The 18775-nt window shown below is 52.6% G+C and overlaps 1 protein-coding gene across 2 annotated transcripts; it reads left to right on the top strand.

Moving 5' to 3' along the window:
• The first annotated feature begins 24 nt into the window (after positions 1-24).
• On the top strand, positions 25-18764 carry PANX3 (pannexin 3). 2 transcript variants are annotated; one of them, XM_050921683.1, is made up of 6 exons: positions 25-160; positions 3225-3471; positions 8454-8596; positions 10708-10922; positions 13098-13762; positions 17037-18764. In XM_050921683.1, the coding sequence occupies exons 2-6, from the start codon at positions 3291-3293 to the stop codon at positions 17102-17104; spliced, it is 1272 nt and encodes a 423-aa protein (XP_050777640.1). In that variant the 5' UTR covers positions 25-160; positions 3225-3290; the 3' UTR covers positions 17105-18764. The 2 variants fall into 2 exon arrangements, with proteins under 2 accessions (XP_050777640.1, XP_050777639.1); XM_050921682.1 differs by having other exon boundaries at positions 25-232; positions 1577-3471.
• Positions 18765-18775: the final 11 nt, after the last annotated feature.

The following is an 18775-nucleotide window of genomic DNA, read 5'->3' as shown; positions in this document are numbered from 1 at the left end:
GGGGCTTCCCACCACTGAGATATCAGCTGCCACCAGCAAGAGGCACCAGAATGACCCATTTTGCTGTGCACTGTGCTGCGAAACCCTGCTTGGGAGGAGTGACTGACTGCTGGGCTAAGCTGGTGGGGCTCAGCTTCCCCTCTAAAGCCCTGGGCTGGAGGTATTGACGGGCTGGGTGTGTGACCCAGGGAGAGGAGGGAAGTGCAAGGCTGGGATCCTGCTCACAAATGAGGTGGGTTTCCCCAAGCTCACCGTGTGTTGAAGGGACCCTACAGGGCCACGGGTGCACTCGGTGACCCTGGTGTTCGAGGGGTGGGGAAGGGGGCTCTGGGGCAGCTGTGCCCTCTTTCTATGACCCTGGCCGGAGATGCACACTGCTGGGGACGGGGAAGTCTCCAAATTTTGGAGCTAATCTCTGATTTCATAAGAGGTGGAGTCACAAGTCTCGCAGCCTCCCCTCATTTAATTCCATCAGGGGCTGCATTCTGGTGCTAGCCCCATTCACACTCCATACTGCTGGCAGCATGGCCAGGGCCCAGGGTGCATGGAGTGGGGCAGCACAGCCCTTCCCTACAGGCAGGAGCTCTGTGAATTGCTCTATCTGAGCTGCCATTCTGGCAGGAATGTGTATTCAGGCAGTTGACCATGGGGCAGGCCCGTGTCTGGGATCTGAGCTCTTCGCCGCCACAGACGTTTGTAATGTTCATTTGTAAACCACACAGTGTAAATACAGCCGTGGCTTTGCCTTGGCCAAGAGACTGCACAGAATGCATGCAGTTTTGTGCTGGAGCTTTCCCGCCCCCCTGCCCACAGCTCCCGTGGCAACATAACTTGCCTTCCTGCTGGGATTCCCTCAGCTCTGCAGCTTGCTTCCAGCCCTGTAGAAGCAGGTTTTCCCTAGCGGCCCGGCAAGAACCCTGGGTGCTGTGCTGTGACACCCAATTCTTCGATGGCACAACAGCAAATTCATTCTAAGACAAACTGTGAAATGCAAGATCAACATAAAACCCCCTCAGCGGAGCTCAGCACGGGGCAGGGGATGGTGATTCTTGCCAGCCAGCCCCATACAGCCTTGCCCTGTCTGTGTGTCACAACGGTTCTAGTGCTTGCTCTCCATAGAAAGGGGTTAACCCTCCTGTGACTTGTGTTATACAGCCAGACTATGATCTCTGACTTAGAATCAGTTAATCCTTCCCTCCACCACAGAGCCTACCCTGGCTACAGCACAGCACAGGCCCATTGTAGGACAGAGACAGCTGAGCCCATGTAAAGTAACCATTGCCATGTCTAAGATGTCAGCGTGCGGGCCAGATGGGAGAGTTCATTAACTCATGCTGGCCTAGGGCTTTCCTCTGCAGAGGGGTTTGAGAGGGGGCATGGCGTCCTTACTAGAGGGCTCTTATCTCTACAGTTTATCCTGCCCCCAGCCGCCACACGCACTCCTTTGATCCAGTGGGGCACAGGTTTGCTGACCGTGAGGACATAGGGCAAAGCCCCAGGTCCTTGTTGAGCAGTGGCTGGGAGGGGAGAGGTTAAGTGGTGGTACACTAGGGTTTGACGGTTTCTGGTTTTGCAGGGTGGGGAGGAGTTGTGTTAAATACTGGATTGTCCATGTGGCTGGAATCTTAAGGAGATCTCCAGGTGTGTCCTATTTGGCTTACGACTGGAAGGAGAGCATCTCACTGACCCCTCCACTCCATTCTTGCGCTTGTCCATGGCCATAGAGTGAGACACGCTGATGTGCTGTAAGTAACTCAAAGCGAGGTCTAAACTTCTGTCCAGAGGGATCTAACAGGGTCCTGCCCCTGCTAATTCAGTGGGGGCCCGTGGCAAAGAGATGATGGACAGACAGCTGCAGAACAAGGAGATAGTCTCTTGGGACTCATCCAGGCTAGACCCCCTCTCTTTTCCAGGGTTAGTCTCTCCAGAAAGGTGGTATGGACCCGTCAGGAGAGCCAGGAGAAGGTCTGCACCTGTCCCCGGGCTTGGATAGGGAGGGGTGAGGATGGCTGGGCAAGAAGCTGCTGCAGCCAAAGCAAGGGGCTAGAGTGGCCAAGCAACCAGAGAGGCCTGCTAAGAGCCCAGGCGCACAAGCTTGGGCGCCTTTTATACTCAAGTGCCTCTGACAAGCCTGCGTGGGGGAGGCTCAGCAGGGTTTGGCCATGGGGTAGGGGTGAAATCCTGAGCAAGCAGGTCAACTTATAAAGGGGTGGCTGTTTGGGGATGGGGGAGCAAGGGACCTGCCACTGAGCTTAACTAGGCAGAGTGCTGCACCAAGTTGGGTCTGGCATGGGCGACCTGAGCAGGGGGATGGGGCAGTGGGATTGCTACCGTGGCTCTTGTCCCTGAAAGACTACAACTGTCCATGCAACCAGCAGGAGGAAATGATGTGGAAAAAACTGCACTGGGACCTCTAGAAGCAGAGTCACAGGTCAAAGGCTGCTGGCTCTGGAGAAGAGGGTGGACCAGTGAGGTACCTCGATATCTTTGAAAATCTGCCCTATGCACTAGATCTGCAGATCCCTAGTAAGGGTTCCTTGCCCACTCCTCTCTACCTGCCCTGAGGGGCCGTCAGCTCTTGTGCTCAGCGGTGTCCTTTCCCTCAAGTAGGTGCATGCGTGAGTGTCTACTGGAGGCTAGGGCTTGGCCTGGTAAACGCCTACCATCCTTGCCTTGCAGCCCTGCTGTGCCTGGGGCAGTGTCAGGCTGTAGAAAGGCCCCGCTGTATCGTGCCACTAATGGCTGCCCGCAGGGCTGGGGATCTGCCTGGCTGAGAATCACTCACCTCGCATGAGTGTCAGAGGTCATTACAGCTGACACGTGCATGCATCGCCTACCCCCAGGCATGGGAGCTGGGCCTGGGATTGTGCCTCCCTGCCAACCCTCCTGCTCATTACTGGATGTGAAAATAGCCCAGCGGCTCCACACCCCTTAAAATCGCTGCTAGAAATAAATCTGTTTATGAGAGAAGGCTGTAAAACCACAAGGACGCAGGCTTTTGTGGGGTTGCCTGTGGCTGGGTGAGGCATGCCAGGGCTCAGCAATCAGTGAGGCCCTGCTGCTGCGACTCTGCTTGCTCTATTTGAGGAAAGGCTATTTGTAACTTTCCTAGAGAAAAGGCTTCCCTTGTAATTAGCAATGTACATGGTGTCATTTACCACTGCCTGGTACATAATACTGGGCAAATACAGCTTTCAACCCCACAAGTGCTCGTGCCCTGCTAGCTACCGCTCGGCCGGGATCAAGCCATAAACAGCAGCAGCATCTGCGTCTTCTCTACTCCTGGAGTCATGTCTATCGCACATACGGCGGCCGAGTACATGCTCTCTGATGCTTTGCTCCCGGAACCCAGCGGCTCCCGAGCCAAAGGCCTTCGCCTGGAGTTACCGTGCGACCGCGTTGTGAAGTTTGTTGCGGTGGGCCTGCCCCTGTTCCTGGTGTCCCTGGCATTTGCGCGGGAGTTTTCCATGGGTAAGTTGCAGGGTGTTGTGTTATCGGGACTGGGTTTAGATCATCATTAAGGGTAGAAAGATCTAGGGCAGGAGTAGGGTATGCAGCACGGACCCCACTGGCTCTAGTTCCGCTAGTGCATCACAGGTACGTGGAAGGTTCAAGGAGTGAGGGGGTGTTTATGGGGAACTAGTCAGAGTTCTGGGGGTGTGGAATAGTTTCAGAAGGATGTTAAAACCTTGTGCTATTTCGGTTTTTGCTCCACCCTCTAATTACTAGGAGTTAGGGTGAGACCTTAATGGGGTGTTGACTGTCCCACATCTGCCACTGCAAGGTTCTTCCATCTGAAGAATCTGGTTCTGGTCGCTGTCTAAGCCAGGCCACTGAGCTAGATAGACCTCGGTCTGATCCAGGCTGCCAGTTCCTATGTTCCTGTGAACACTCTGTGCTCCACTGGAGAATCTGTGGTGTTTATCATCTGTGTTGCAATAGTGCCTTGGAGCCCTCGTCACGGCCCAGGGCCCCATGGTTCAAGGCACTGTGCAAAGAGAACAGAAAGCCCCAAAGAGCTTCTGATCTAAGTAGGGTGCTGCTGCTGGTGGGACCGTTCCTTAGCCAGCATATAACCTTGGACATAACTTGCCACAATTCTGACAAAAACAACGGCTGCTGCCCTCTCCTCGGGGTTCCCAGTTCTTGTGCTGACGTGGTTGGCATTGCACTTCACTAGCTGGTTGCCTGCGTTATGGGGTGGTCTCGTTCAGTCCGCTCTCTCTCTCTCCTGCCCCTGGATGTTCTCGAAGGCTGTGGTTTTCTCTGTCGCTGCAGCCCCTTGGGGAGCCAGCCCAGCTAGCACTGGAATGCTGACAGTGCGTGAATTGACTCTTCTTTCCCCAGTTATAGGACTTGGCCTGGGATCCTATTACACAAAGTTTCATTGATAACACAATTGAATGCATCTTAACCTCAAGCTAAACATGGACTTGGAGGATGATCTGTTTTTGCCTTCAGAGGCTTTGGGCTGGCTTCCTTGCTTTCTACCTCTTTCTGTCCATTCCACTGCTATATGCCCTGTGTTCTTGCTGAGAGAGGGGTGTGTGGGGGTAGATAAGCGGGTTATGTCACAATTTTTCTTAAGTCCCCTTTGTTGGTTCAGTTGTTGCTCCTGGAAGAGAGAGAGCATCTAGTACAATCAAAAGGGAGATGCCTATTTGCACAATGTGTGTTTAGCCTGTGGAACTCCCCTCCACATGATGTTAGAGAGGGAACCTGCTAAGCGTCTTCCATAACAGTGTTAGACGTTTCCCTGAATATTAAGAATATCCTTGACAATTAGACCTGCTGTGAGAGACATTTATGAGGGATACTCACTTCATGACAGAAGCCAACCATTGCTTAGCTGGGACTATGAAGAAATATTCCCAAATGCATATTGCTATGTAATTAACTATCAAGATGATTTTTTCACTAACTTGTACAAGTTATGGTTCTGATCAGAGAATGAATACAAGGCAGGCTGGACCAGGGGAGCAACCCCTGGATCAACCTTACTGTAATGTGTGATCAGAAAAGTTGTGGTCTTATGAGAGACTTCAGTTTGGGAGACATCTGCTGAAGGTCTCATGGAGCCAGTAGTAAAATATCATTAGCTTCTTTTATGAGCGATGATGTTCTAACACAAAGGGTGTTGCCTCTAACACCAGGTAAGTGTATTTGGACTCATTCTAATAAGTAAAGATGAATTACCACTGGACTGAAGTTGATGGTTGTCTAGGGGGTAGTGATCAGAAGCTGATTACATTTGATGGGCAAGTCGAGGCCAGGCCCAACCAGTAATAGAATATCAGGGTTGAAAGGGACCTCAGGAGGTCATCTAGTCCAACCTCCTGCTCAAAAGCAGGGCCAATCCCCATACAGATTTTTACCCCAGTTCTCTAAATGGCCCCCTTAAGGATTGAAGTCACAATCCCGGGTTTTGCAGGCCAATGCTCAAACCACTGAGCTATCCCTCCACCAAAAGCACTTGATGTTTCAAAAGGGCTCATTTCCCTAAACTGAGGAAAATGATCACTGGCATTGGAAAGAAAAACTTAGAAAACTGTGAATGAAAACTGGGGGTTCTTTTAAAAAGAATGTATTAGTTGGCCAAAAAGCTGTGATTCCACAATTGAGAAAGAGAGCAGCTTTGGCTAACAGTCATCCTGGTTCAGTGGCAAAATGAACGCAGCAATTAGCAATAAGAAAGCAATATATAACAAATGGAAAAAAATCTACAGTAATTGATAGAAATTAGAAGTTATGAAGTGTGGAAAATCTAGGGATAAATTTTTAAAATCAGCAGGCTTGGAAAACTTGTAACCAAGAGTCCTAAAAGAGCTGGCTGAGGAGATCTCTGGCCAGCTGATATTAATTTTTTTTTATAAATCTCAGAATCTTGGGGGACTTCAAAAAGACTGGAAGAGTGCTAGTGTTGTGATAATATTAAAAAAGAGCAAGCAGGATGACCCAACTAAGTATGTCAGTTATAATAAACTTTTGTAAGGTGTTTGACTTAGCACCATGCAACATTCTAATGTAAAAAATTTAGCACTCCACGGTAGCAATAGAACTCACATTAAATGGATTAGAAACGAACTGACAGATCTCAGAAAGTAGCTGTCAGTGGGGAACCTTCATTGAATGTGGGTGTTACGCTGGAGTTCTGTAGGAATCGGTATGAGGCCTGATGGTATTCAGCCACTGGAAAAAACTACTAAGGGAAGTGGTGGACTCTCTAGTCTTCAAATCAAGACTGGATAGCTTTCTGAAAGATGCTTTAGCCAAACACAAGTCATTGGGCTCAATACAGGGGTAAAAGGCCTGTGTTATTCAGGAGAGATCCCTTCTGGCCTTAAAATCTGTGAATCTAAGCTCCTGTGTTGCCAGTGATTTAACATTTCTGCCAGGAAAGCTTTGGTCTCTAGTCACGGGAGCAGAGGACACGTGTGTTTGGGGCTATTTGTGTATGTCTGACTAGAAAATGTGAGGTTTGTGGATGTAATTTCCATCCTGCCTCAGAAATTTGTTCTTGGACTCAATGTTCAGGAGGCCGGGTGGAGTCAGAGAGAATAAAATGGATGTGTTTTTGCTGGCTTGTTCCTTGATTATAACATAGATTGAGGTGCCACCAGGTTATTGGTCTCCTGAATGGACATTGAAATAGTCTAGTTGATGGGCTTTCTACTGTTCTGTAGGCTATTCACGGTGTTAGAGCTGTGGCTCACTCTGTGTATATGTAAAGCATCAGAACATGGTGTTACAGGAATGAAATCTTCAGGGACAGGATCATCTCAAATGCCTTCATTAGCAAAGCTGGTTCCTTGGTAGCCCCTTCCAAACCTAAATCATGATTTGGGCAAGATGGCAGGTAAATGCACCCTAGCTGGCCTGGCCTGAGCCGACAACTGCACTTGTGTTTACCAGCAGCGAAGTCTAGCCTGATTTGCTGCCTGGGGTTTGACAGAATAGGCATCTCAGCTAGTGACCCACCTGTAGCCCATCGGCTGGGGCTGCTGCATTAGGAGCATAGCACTTCCCCAGTCCCTCAGCTGCCAGTTCCTCTGGCCTCCTCCAAAACTAACAGGCCTGGAGAAGGGATGGGTAGCTGCATTCCTGCTGCATCAACCCCATCAGCAAGCTTGCAACTCCGTCTGAGCACATAGTGTGACATGACAGCTGGAGTCAGCAGAGTCCCGGACCCTGGAGGCATGGCCTGCATGGCGGGGGGGTGGGGGGGGGAAGATGGACGGGGAGCAGAGAAGGATCCCTTAGCCAGTGGTCTATAGGAGCTCACCAGACCACTCCTGCCTTGCCACCCCTGCAGTGGCCACTGGTTTGTGGGGTAAGTACCCAGAGTGCCTTGCAACTGAACAGGTGTAGGGAGGCACTGGTGTGGCTGCAGGCAGGATGGCAGTATACGAGCTCAGCGAGGCTGTGCTGAACCACTCATATCATACTGCTTGATCCTCGGTGCTGGCTGGAGCCAGACTTTCCTGCCAAGCCTGGCTTTGCCAGTGAGGCCGTTCCTGGGCTGGCAGGTGCCTTTGCCACAGGGACTCTATCACCCTTTTGGGCCAGGGCAAGACCAGTTGTGCCCGGACGACTGTGTTACATGGGCTGTTGGGGAGACCGGGAGGGAGGGGATACCCCAGGGGTGCCAACTTTCTCCGGCGCCACTGGGTGCTCATGCCCCTCTGCCCCTGGACCCGCTCCCATTCCAACCGCTTCCTCAAAGTCTCTACCCCAACTCCGCCCCTTCCCTGCCCCTATTGGATCCCTTCCCCAAATCCCTGCCCCAGCCCTGCCTCTTCCCCCAGTGTACCGCGTTCCCCCTCCCTCCCTGCCCTGCGAAACAGCAGTTTTGCGGCGCAAGTGCTGGGAGGGAGTGGGGAGAAGCAGGATGCGGGAGCGTGTTCGCGGAGAAGGCAGAGGTGAGCTGGAGCAGTGGGGCGGGGCGAGGCCATGGGGAGCTGCTGGTGGGTGCAGGGCTCCCACTAATTTTTCTCCGTATGTGCTCCAGCCCCAGAGCACCCATGGAGTCGGCGCCTATGCGTAGTCCTGAGGCAGCTGTGAAGAGTGTGGACAACACACAGCTCCAGCCTGCAGGGAATCAGGCAGCCTGGCCACAGCCAGCATGACCCCAGCCAGCAGAGATGTTGCTGTGTTGTCACCGAGTTTAAAATTGGGGCCCATGCAATCCCAGATGGCGCTGACAGCACAGCATTGCTGGCTGCTCTGTGCCCACAAGGGGGTGCTATCTACACTGCATAACAGAAGGGGCAGTGTAGACAGGGTGGCTGCAGGCTGGGAGGGGCGTGGGCTGGAATGTGGCTGCTGGACACATTCACCGCAGTGATTCCAGAGCAGCAGGGTTCCACATTAGTGGGGATGGTGGTGGGAGGAATCCCCACCTGTGGGTCCAGCAGCTCCTCCCTCTTGCTGTAACCACTTGCGCTTTGTTCCAGGGACCCAGATCAGCTGTTTCTCGCCCGCCAACTTCACAGGGAAGCAGTCTGCATACGTTGATACGTCTTGCTGGGATTCCTTGATCCACTATGAATTTGATGCTGCTGGAAACACTACAGCCAAATCCCTCTGGACTCTCAAGGTAGTGGGGCTGATGGGTTAGGGGAGCTTTGCAGTTCAAGGAGTTGAAAATCAGCCCCTGATGCAGCATCTCCAGGGCCAGTGGCATTCAGGTGGGCAAGGGACCCAGACGAAGAACACAGCTCATCAGGATACAGTGCTCCCCACCCCCTTGTCAGCCAAAGGCAAGAGGGACAGGCTGGACTTTGCACTGCACCCTAAGGGACTGTGCCAGACCAATTTGCCCCACAGCAGGAAGCCCTGCCCTCAGCCCCAGCTGGTGGAATCCCTGCTGATCTCCATCATGGCCCTGGCATGCGACAGGGAGATTTATACCTGACAGGCAGGCTCCAGCCACCGAGGTCTTGTGTAATCGAGGGCAAACGGCTCCAGAAGTGACTAGAGGGTCAGTGTGGTTATGTTCTGCTGTAGCATGCTCCTTGCGGCCAGCTCTGCCCTTCAGCTGGGCAGCTCCATTCTGCACCAACTGAAACTGTCCAGTGGTCTCCAGGGGCAGCCCCGTGCAGAGTCCATGGCAGGGACCCAGCCTGGGTGTCACAAGGCAGCGACTCTTCAAGGTCCAGATCTCAAAGATATGGTCATGGTCACTTCATTGGGCAGAGAGGCCTCAATGCCACTTCTGTGTGTTTGGGAGCAGCCCCCGCAGAGCTTCTGAACAAACCACCTCTGTGTAGAAGCAAAAACCATCTCTGCTGTTTCCAAGAATCCCCCACCCAGGATCTCCTCTATTTACCCTGCAAACCCTGCATCAGCTCCCAGGGGCCAAATGGATTGTCCTGATCTGTGAGGCTCATTTGGAGAGCAATCTTGTTTGGGGCTTGAGTTCCCGTGGGTCTGTCCAGCTCCCCCACCCTGGAGGCCTCATGGGCACTGAACTGGGACTAAGGATAACTGGATTCAATCCCTAGCTCTGCCACTGACTCCCTGTGGGACCTAGACCAAGTCCCTACCCTGCTCCATGCCTCAGTTTCCCCATATGTAAGATGGGGAGGATGAGCCATTGTAAAGCTCTTGGAGATGGTCAGGTGGGAAGAGCTGTGTAATCGCTCGGTATCATTATATCTGGGGTTAGGTCTCAGGGCTGCAACTCCTAATCCGCTGTTCAGCCTTAGCCTGACCATTCCCTGCCTCCTGAATGTTACTCCTGTGGGCATTCTGTGTCACTGCCCATGTGCAGAATTTATGTCCCCCACAGATTTCTTTGCTTCCCTGCAGAGTAGTCATGCGACCCTGCCCAGCAGTATGTTTCAGGTGCCCAGGGCAGTAAATCACTATGGGGCAGGGGGCGGGACTGAGGAAGACCTGGCTAGTGGCTCCTACCTTGCACTGGGCTCAGCTGCTAGTCCCAGCTGGGCTAGGGAGAACGGGACTTCCTCTTCCTCTTCACGGCATCTGGGGCTGGGTCAGACCCACCCCCAGATTTCTCCCCCCGCTGCAGGAAACTCAACCTATGCTTCCTGCCCTCATTGCTTCTCAGCTGCAGGAGAAGGGATCTCTGTACAGCTGCTCCCCCATCTACTCAGAAGCTCCCAACAAGCCCCTGTGCATTCAGATTCCCCCTGCACCCGGATTCCTCACTGAGCCACTCGCACCCAGATTACCCCACAGAATGGTCTCAACCCACACCTGGATCCCCCCACACTAAGCTCCTTCACACTTAGATCCTGCCTTGCTGAGCCTGCCTGCCTGCCCGCACCTGGCATGGAGGGGCAGAGCCCTGGGGTGTTTCTGGGGCAGGCCCAGTCCTTGCGCTGTGTCAGGGTCAGGTGCAGCCTCACGACTGAGTCATGTCTCGGTGTGGGGAGCTGCACAGTGATCTCCCACCTCTGGGCAGCCAGTGATCGGTGCTCCCCAACGCCATGATGGAGCCTGCAAATGTATTTGACAAATAAAATTTGCAAAAGTTTGCTGAATTGTAAAATATTGTGTGCAGAATTTTTAATTTTTTTTGGCACAGAACACCCTCAGGAGTAGAATGTGCAGCCCTGAACAGCCTTGACTTGCTTCCTGGCTTGTCCTTTTATGCTCCTGTTATAATCTGTTCTGACTGCTGTTCTGCTCTCACTCTCGCCGGTCGAGCTGGCCTCAGCCATTGCATTGTCTTTTGCCCAGGCCTTCCCCTACTCCCTGCTGCTCATCGCGGTGGCCATGTACCTGCCCTCCCTGCTGTGGCGATACACAGCTGCGCCTGCGCTGAACAGCGACCTGCTCTTCATCATCGATGAGCTGGACAAGTCCTACAACCGCTCCATCCGCCTGGTGCAGCACATGGTGAAGGTCCGCCAAGCCAGCACGGATGCCCGGCTCTTCTGGGAGGAGTTTGAGAAGTGAGTCAGTGGCTTGAGAACTGACCCTTTGGGTTCCTCCTCCCACTCCCAGCGTGCGTAGTCCCGCAGCCACCATCTCGCTGGAGGGGGTCCTTTTTCTTGGAGACCCAGGGAAAGAGAGCTCTATAGTGGGGCAAGGTGGAGGGGTCTCCTTGGAGAATGTCCTTAGGACTGGTTCCATGACAGGTTTCTGCCCTCTGAACCTGTCGGCACTGAGGTTCCCGCCCAGCCCCAGCTCCCCCGAGGCCATGCTACCAGGACCTTCCGTCACCGAGGCTGCCCTCAGGCCCGCCCTGGTGTGTGTGTGTGTGTGGGGGGGGGTGGGTTCCTCAGCACACAGGGATTCTGAGGGGAGGGTGACAGACTGGAGCTGGGTGGTGGATCCCTATAACCTGGGCCCCACTCCCTCCCCTGTGAAGAGCCCTCTGTGGCAGCCTGGGATGGGCTGCAGGATTTGCCCTCCACAGGGCATCAGATTTTTAATCTGAGGGTCTGGGTTCAAGTCCCTGGTCAGGCAGAGGGACTGTTTCCCCCTGTGGTATTCCCCAGCAACTTCAGATGGCATCTCCTCAGGACCCTCCTTGACCTTTCCTTTCAGTGGGGGAGGTCTAGGCTGGATATTAGGAAAAACTTCTTTTACTAGGAGAGTGGTGAAGCACTGGAATGGGCTACCTAGGGAGGTGGTGGAATCTCCTTCCTTAGAGGTTTTTAAGGTCAGGCTTGACAAAGCCCTGGCTGGGATGATTTAGTTGGGGATTGGTCCTGCTTTGAGCAGGGGATTGGACTAGATGACTTCCCGAGGTCTCTTCCAACTCTGATATTCTACGATTCTATGAGATCTGTGCCTGGAAGCCCCCACCTCACATGGGGCTGTGGTCCAATCTGGTCTGGCATGTGTGTGTCTGATCCCATCCACAGCACGGGCCGCCCTCCACCTGGGGCTAAGCCTGAGTTGCCCCAGGGCTGGAGGTGGGCCTGTGAATGGGGTACAGAGCACTCAGGGCTGGGCCTAGGGTCAGCAGACCCCCAGGGAGGTAACAGTGCAGGGCCCCAGCTGACGGCCACTGCCCCTTCCCCCCACATGTGATTCCTCCCATCCCCAACTGCCTCCTGCCCCCTTCTCCCCCCCGCAGCCAGGACTCTGGCTTCTTCTCCAGGAAGCAGCTGTGGATAAACTGCATGCACAGTGTGGATCCTGCTGATAGTGGAAGGCCAGGGGGCTGCAGATACCATGGTGGAAGAGGGCTCCTGTCTCGAACAACCCTATGGGACCCTAAGGAAACTCATCTCTATGGTTTCCTTAGGGTCCCACCACCTGTATGCAGGCAAAACTCCCATTGACGGGGTGGAGGGTGCGAGGGGATTGGCTTGTGGGCAGAATTAGGTCCTTTATGTAGCTCTTCTGCATTTAATCTACTGGAAGGGGAGAGGGGGGTTGATTTAAATCATGATGGAAATTAGCAGGCAGGAACCCTTGATTTAAAGCCTCAATTTTAATCCTGTTTTGCTTTTGTACTTTTGAGTTATTTTCCTAAAGGAAGGTTGATACTCGTTGGAGGGTTGCCATTCACACGTGGATTGAAATAATAGCCTTTGCCCTAAATCCCATATTACTTTTTGCTAACCACGAGGTTACATTTTATCCAGGCACGTTTTTTCAGCTGCTTAGTTTCTGCGTTTTGATTATGCTAGAAAAGGGTGAATGCTGCAATTTTTAGCGACTAGAGAAGGATTTAATTTTTTCCTCGTGATTTGCGTCATGCTCCATTTGGGTGGAAATTAAAATTCAATTAGATGCACAAAACCAGCATTTAAAGGCTGATCTTTTTATTAAACAAAATTACTTAAAATGTGTTGGCTACAAACAAGAAAAAAGTTGATCAAAACATGTTCTGAGTATAAACACACTCACCCATCCACCCGAGTCACATTGGGGGCTAGACTAGATGACCCTTGAGGTCCCTTCTAACCCTCTGGCCCTGTGATTCTGGTTAATGCCCTGGGCAGTGTTCTGATCCATCCAGCACTACATGCCCTTGGCATCAGGGGCCCAGGCATTTAACCCTAGAGGTGGCATTTACAGGCCAGGTCCTCAGCTGGTGTAATCTGATTTCAGTGAAGTGATTTACCCTAGCTGAGGAACTGGCCCCAACTAGCCCGCTGTCTTTCCCCCAGGGCTCGCAGGGAGCGGTACTTTGAGTTCCCACTGCTGGAGCGGTACCTGGCCTGCAAGCAGCGCTCGCACTCGCTGGTGGGCGCCTACCTGCTGCGGAACCTGCTGCTGCTGCTGCTCATCACTGCTACCTGTCTCTACCTGGGATTCCTCCACCTCCGCGTCTTTTTCCAAGATGAATTCAGCTGCTCCATCAAGACAGGGCTCCTGCGAGATGAGCCCCATGTTCCCGATGTGATTCCCTGCAAGCTGGTCTTCTTCTCTGTCTTCCAGCTGATCAGCATCTCCAACGGGGGTGGCTATGTCCTCCTGGCACCTGTGGTCATCTACAACATGCTGCAGCTCCTCCAGTGGGACAAGCGCCTCCTGTCCATCTACGAGATGCTGCCTGCCTTCGACCTCCTCAGCAGGAAGATGCTGACCTGCCCCTTGAACGACCTGAACATCATCCTCCTGTTCTTGCAGGCCAATATCTCTGAGCTCAAGTCTTTCAGCAGACTGAACGCGGTGTGCGCGCTGAGGGAGGTCACCTCCAGCCCACAGCACATCGACACCGTGGTGGATTTCATGACCCTCCTCGCTGGCTTGGAGACATCCAAACCGAAACACTCGGCTTGCGCTGCAGGGGCTGAAGGAAACCCTCCTTCTCCAAGCAGCGAGATCCTAGGTAAGAGACGAATGGAACCTTCCTCCCTCCCTCTGGGTTGCTTTGAATCAAAGCATGGAAATCTCAGTGGGACTGGGAAGTCGATGAAAAATTGACGTAGTGCTGTCAAAGTGCCTCCATTCCTCCTGCTAGAAGTCAGAGATGGACAAACCTTACCTGCTCACCTAGCCTGTAGCCAGCCTGCCATGGCAGGAGAGCTTCCTACTGGGTGATCCTCCATGCCCTGAGCAGCCTAGTTCTAAGTATTTTGGGCAAGGAGGCTCCCGTCGCTTCCTTTGGGGGAATATTCCAGAGCTTACAGGCGCTGATCTCTTCTTGACTGCCATCTTCAATTCTCTTTACTTCCATCTCATTACTTCTCCACTCCCCCTGCACCAGCCCAATTATCCCTCTGCTGCTTGTAGCCTTGCTGGTGGTGAATACCCTGTCTGCTGGAAACCTGCAAAGCTCTCGAGCGAATTTGGTAATATCCCAAATTTCTTTATTCGCTTGAACGAGCTGGTGGGGCAGGGTTTTGTGTGGGGCACACATTCTGCTCGGCACCTCTGGGTACTCTCCCAAGAACCATGTTTCTTACTTGATTGCAGGGCGTTCCTCAGCAGCTCATTAAGAATACAAAATTCAAACTGCATGTTAGTTACATAAGTCATGTGATCTTCTTTCTGTTCCCCAACTGGATGACTTCTGTGACTAGCCATGTCCGAGCGTGGGCTACTCTTCCAATTGTGGAACTTGCTCCTGGTGGGTAAAAGCTGCTTGGGATATTTGTGGAACACAAACGCGCTGGGGGCACAAGGGTAGGCTCAGAAAACTCCCTGGGAATATCCTCAGGATCTGCCCAGCTCTGTGCAGAGGGAGGAACCCGTCTGGCCCCCCCGCCACAACCTTCTCATGTTCCCCAATTTTTCTTTTGCAATAGAAATGAACCTAGAAGATCACTGTGTGCCACAGACCAACACTGAACCACAAGAGGGCAACCATCCACTGCAGGGCATAACAGGACCCCTCTTGGGTTGGTGTGGAAAGTCCAAACCGGACCTTTCTAGGTTGTGGATGCTTCATGGTAGCCGGGATTTTGTGGCTGGCTGGATTTTGCATGTGGGTGGGTGGCTGTCATAGTAACAGTTGAAGCAGCTTCACTGGAGAGCTGGCAGCTTAAAAGCCAGGCTGCCTGCGAGGCTCAGAGGGAGCCGAAGCTCCGCCCGTTGGGGGTCACTGCTGGGGGTCAGACCCTGCAGGCCATGGGGCAGCAGCTTGGAGTCCTGTGCCCCTGCTTCTCCATGGTCACCGAAGGATCTCGGGTGTGGCACTAAGTGATGCATCTTGGTGGTTAGCTGTTTGGCTGTAAACGCGGGGTTCCTGCCTGGGCTCCCCTGTGCCTTTCTCCTGTGCCCTGAGCAAACGTTGCCAAGGCAGGACAGTGGGAACAGAGGCACCTGCGAAGGGAACACTGCGTAGTTCAGCCATGTCTCTCAGGCACATCAGTGTCTCTCCACTGGGCCAGCGAAAGGCACCAGCAGCCTCTGACATACCTCTTGTCTTGTTCCCACCGCACCGCTCTGGGGCAGCTGCTGTCTGGTCTGAGCGCTTTGATTTCCAGGCCTAGTTCTCTCTCCAGCCCCCATTCTGCTTGCTGGTTCCCACACCATGTGGGGTGCGCCACTGGGCAATGCCTGGCTGGCCGCTCGCGCTCTGGGGGAGGTTTACAGCCACGCTCCGTTCCCTACCTCCTGCTCTATCCCAGCTTGAACTGGTGTCCTTTGGCCTGTCTGGGCCCCCGGCCAGGTACAGCATGGGCAGCTGGTCCCCACGGACAGGAGCTGTCCTGTGTGCCTCAGGGCTGCTGCCTTGATCGAAGGTGCATCCTCCTCACTCTGACAATGCAGTCCTGAGTTAGAACACGGGCCTAGGAGCCAGGACTCCTGGGTTCTCTTCCTTGTTCTGCCATTATTGGCTGTGTGATTTCTCCCCCTGCCCATCTGTGCCTCAGTCTCCCCTTCTGTAAAATGGGGCGCATGATCCTTATCCCCCTTTAGGCAGTGCCCTGAGATCGCTGGCTGAAAAACACCACGGCCATGCTGAGTATGATCAGCCCAGTCACCATGGTAACAGCTGCTTCAGCTCCTGGATGGCCAGCAAGCAACAACCATAGCTTGCTTCCTTTCAAGAGGGGAGTGCAGCAGAGCATGGCAGGCAGGGGGAGCTTAGGGGATCAGAGGAGTCACCTGTACGTGGTGTAACTATCAGCCATGCTCATGGCTGGAAACATCCTGAAGGGGCAGCCCAACCCTTACCAGCAGCCATGCCTCCCTTATAGGCTACTCTCCTGGGATGTGGGGGACCCAAGTTCAAATCCTATCCCTGCCTGATACCTTGTTGTTGCTCTTTCCTTGGCCCAATGATTATCCACAGGCAGCAGGAATGTCTATGAGTTAGGCTAAGGGAGCTTCCCGGTGTCCTTGCAGCCGTGCCATAGTACAGAGTGACCCCTGGAGGCCACGTAACAGCTGTGAGGGTGGCTAGAGAGAACAATCACTCTTCAAACTGTGACCCAGGGGCTGGATCCCATCAGCGGGGAGAGCCAGACTGTAGAGAAGGGAGTTGGAGCTGAGTGGAAGGGAACAGGAGCAGTAAAAACCTGGGGCTGCTTTGCTAGAAAGAGAATAGAAGGAGATCCCGATACCTTTAGCTGAATGAAATAATGAAGGGGGAAGAGGGTGGCCCATCTCAGCATCCTGTAAGAGAACAAATGGCACACAGTGGCAAAAAGCAAGAAATGTAGACTGGATAAAAGGAAACTGGGTACAATGTATAATTAAACAGTGGAACTCACTGCCACTGGACATGATACAAGTGTAGTAAGTCCCTGTTGCTGGCTATGATCAGATGCCAAGAGCCAGCTGTCTTCGTGCTTTAGTATGGGTGCTCATTAGTGTCAGCTGGAGCTGGGGAAAATTCCCTCCTTTGTTACACAAAGAACAGACTCCATGGGGGATAGGAAATGAGGGAAGCGGGGGACATTATGCCTCTTTCTGGAGCCCGCCAAAGTGGCCACGCTTGGACAAAGAGTACCAACCTAGCTGGACCCTTCTGCTACAGCAATCCCTGCAGCAAAGAATGTATCCTGAGTGTCTGAGACAGGGGGGATGGGAGGGCTAGGCTGGCAGGGAGCAGGTGCCACAGCTACTGGTCACATCCCTTAGAAATAAAGGGAGAAGGGAGAGCCCTATCACCCACATACACTGGTGACTTTCTCTTCTCTCCCCTTATCTAGAAATAGAACCCACAGGAGAAGCTAAAAGAAACGCTGGCCCCAAGCCCAGCCTGCCTGGCTCTGCCTGAGTGGAGGACCCTGACAGATTGCTGAGCAGGGATGGGAAGATCACAGCTCCCCTGCCGAGCCATGACAAGATGTTAGAGGACGACTAAGAAATGTAGCAATCAAATCCATGGGGTGAATTCAGGCCACTGGCCTACACCCAGCTACTGCTCTTGGATCGGCTCTGCGCTCATCCCACCAATGTTATCATGGCTGAAACTGTTCATGGCTCTAGTGATTTGTCAGATCCATTGAGCAACACCCATGAAACTGGTTTTTATCTGGACCAGTGTAATCCTCACCCTGCCATTCTCTTGGGTCCAGCTGCTCCAGTGTAGCCATTCTGGTTTTATAGCAATTATACCCCAGTATAACTATGGATGCCAGAGGAGATACTCCTGATTTGTTCTAGCATAAATGATCTCAGTGGAGTTACTTTTCCCCCGCCGGAAGTGAGAATACCAGCAGGCCCAGGGGGCTGAGGAAGGCATATTCAGAATGAAGCAGAGGAAATGGAATGATTATAATTAAAAAGTAAACGCCGTGTATTGCTCTTGCTTTAAAGGTGTTGGGATTCTGCAGAAGTAGGCTGCTCTGAAGGACAGGGTGGTGCTAGGCTAGAACCCACAAGCCCTAAGCTGGGGACTACAACCCAGCTGGCCGAGCACATGGTCCTGGCTCTCTCCCTTGGCAGCTGTAGGTGTCAGGCTTTAAAAGCAGCTGGAAACAAGAAGCAGGAGTCAGCACAACTGCCTCTGTGAAGAGCTACTGCCATGTCATAGAATCATAGGACTGGAGGGGACCCTGAGAGGTCATCAGGTCCAGTCCCCTGCACTCATAGCAGGACTAAGTTATTATCTAGACCATTCCTGGTAGGTGTTTGTCTAACCTGCTCTTAAATATCTTCAATGATGGAGATTCCACAACCTCCCTGGGCAATTTATTCCAGTGCTTAACCACCCTGACAAGAAGTTTTTCCTAATGTCCAACCCAAACTGCCCTTGCTGCAATTTAAGCCCATTGTTTCTCGTCATAGCCTCAAAGTTTAAGAGCACCACTTCTTCTCCCTCTTCCTTATAACAACCTTTTCTGTTCTTGAAAACTTATCATGTCCCCTCTCAGTCTTCTCTTCTCCAGACTAAACAAACCCACTTCTTTCAATCTTCCCTCAGAGGTCCTGTTTTCTAGACCTTTAATCATTTTTGTTGCTAGTCTCTGCACTCTCTCCAATTTGTCCACATCTTTCCTGAAATGTAGAACTCAGAACTGGACACAATATTCCAGTTAAGGCCATATCAGCATAGAGCAGAGCAGAAGAATTACTTCTCATGTCTTGCCTACACATCTTGCTCCTGAGGTCCTTCCAACCCTGATATTCTATATAATACGGCTGCTACTCTGAAACCTATGATTCTATGATACACACTCCTGCTAATACATCCCAGAGTGATGTCAGGGAAGGTGGAGAGGAAACAGGGGGCAGGTGCTGCTAGTGAGGGAAGATGGCCCAGGGGTTAGTGTGCTAGCCAGTGATTTGTAGGTCCCTGCTCTGCCATTGTCTGTACAGCTTACAATAGAGTTAACAGGACTGCCCTGCCGTGCAGAGGTGATGGGAGGATAACTCCATTAACGACCTGTGAGGTCACGGTGTTCAAGTACTCGGGTAATAGGGGCCATGTAAGTACCATAGGTAG

Source organism: Gopherus flavomarginatus, chromosome 13, assembly GCF_025201925.1.
Source record: "Gopherus flavomarginatus isolate rGopFla2 chromosome 13, rGopFla2.mat.asm, whole genome shotgun sequence".
NCBI lineage: Eukaryota > Metazoa > Chordata > Testudines > Testudinidae > Gopherus > Gopherus flavomarginatus.
This window is presented reverse-complemented; position numbering and strand designations above follow the sequence as displayed.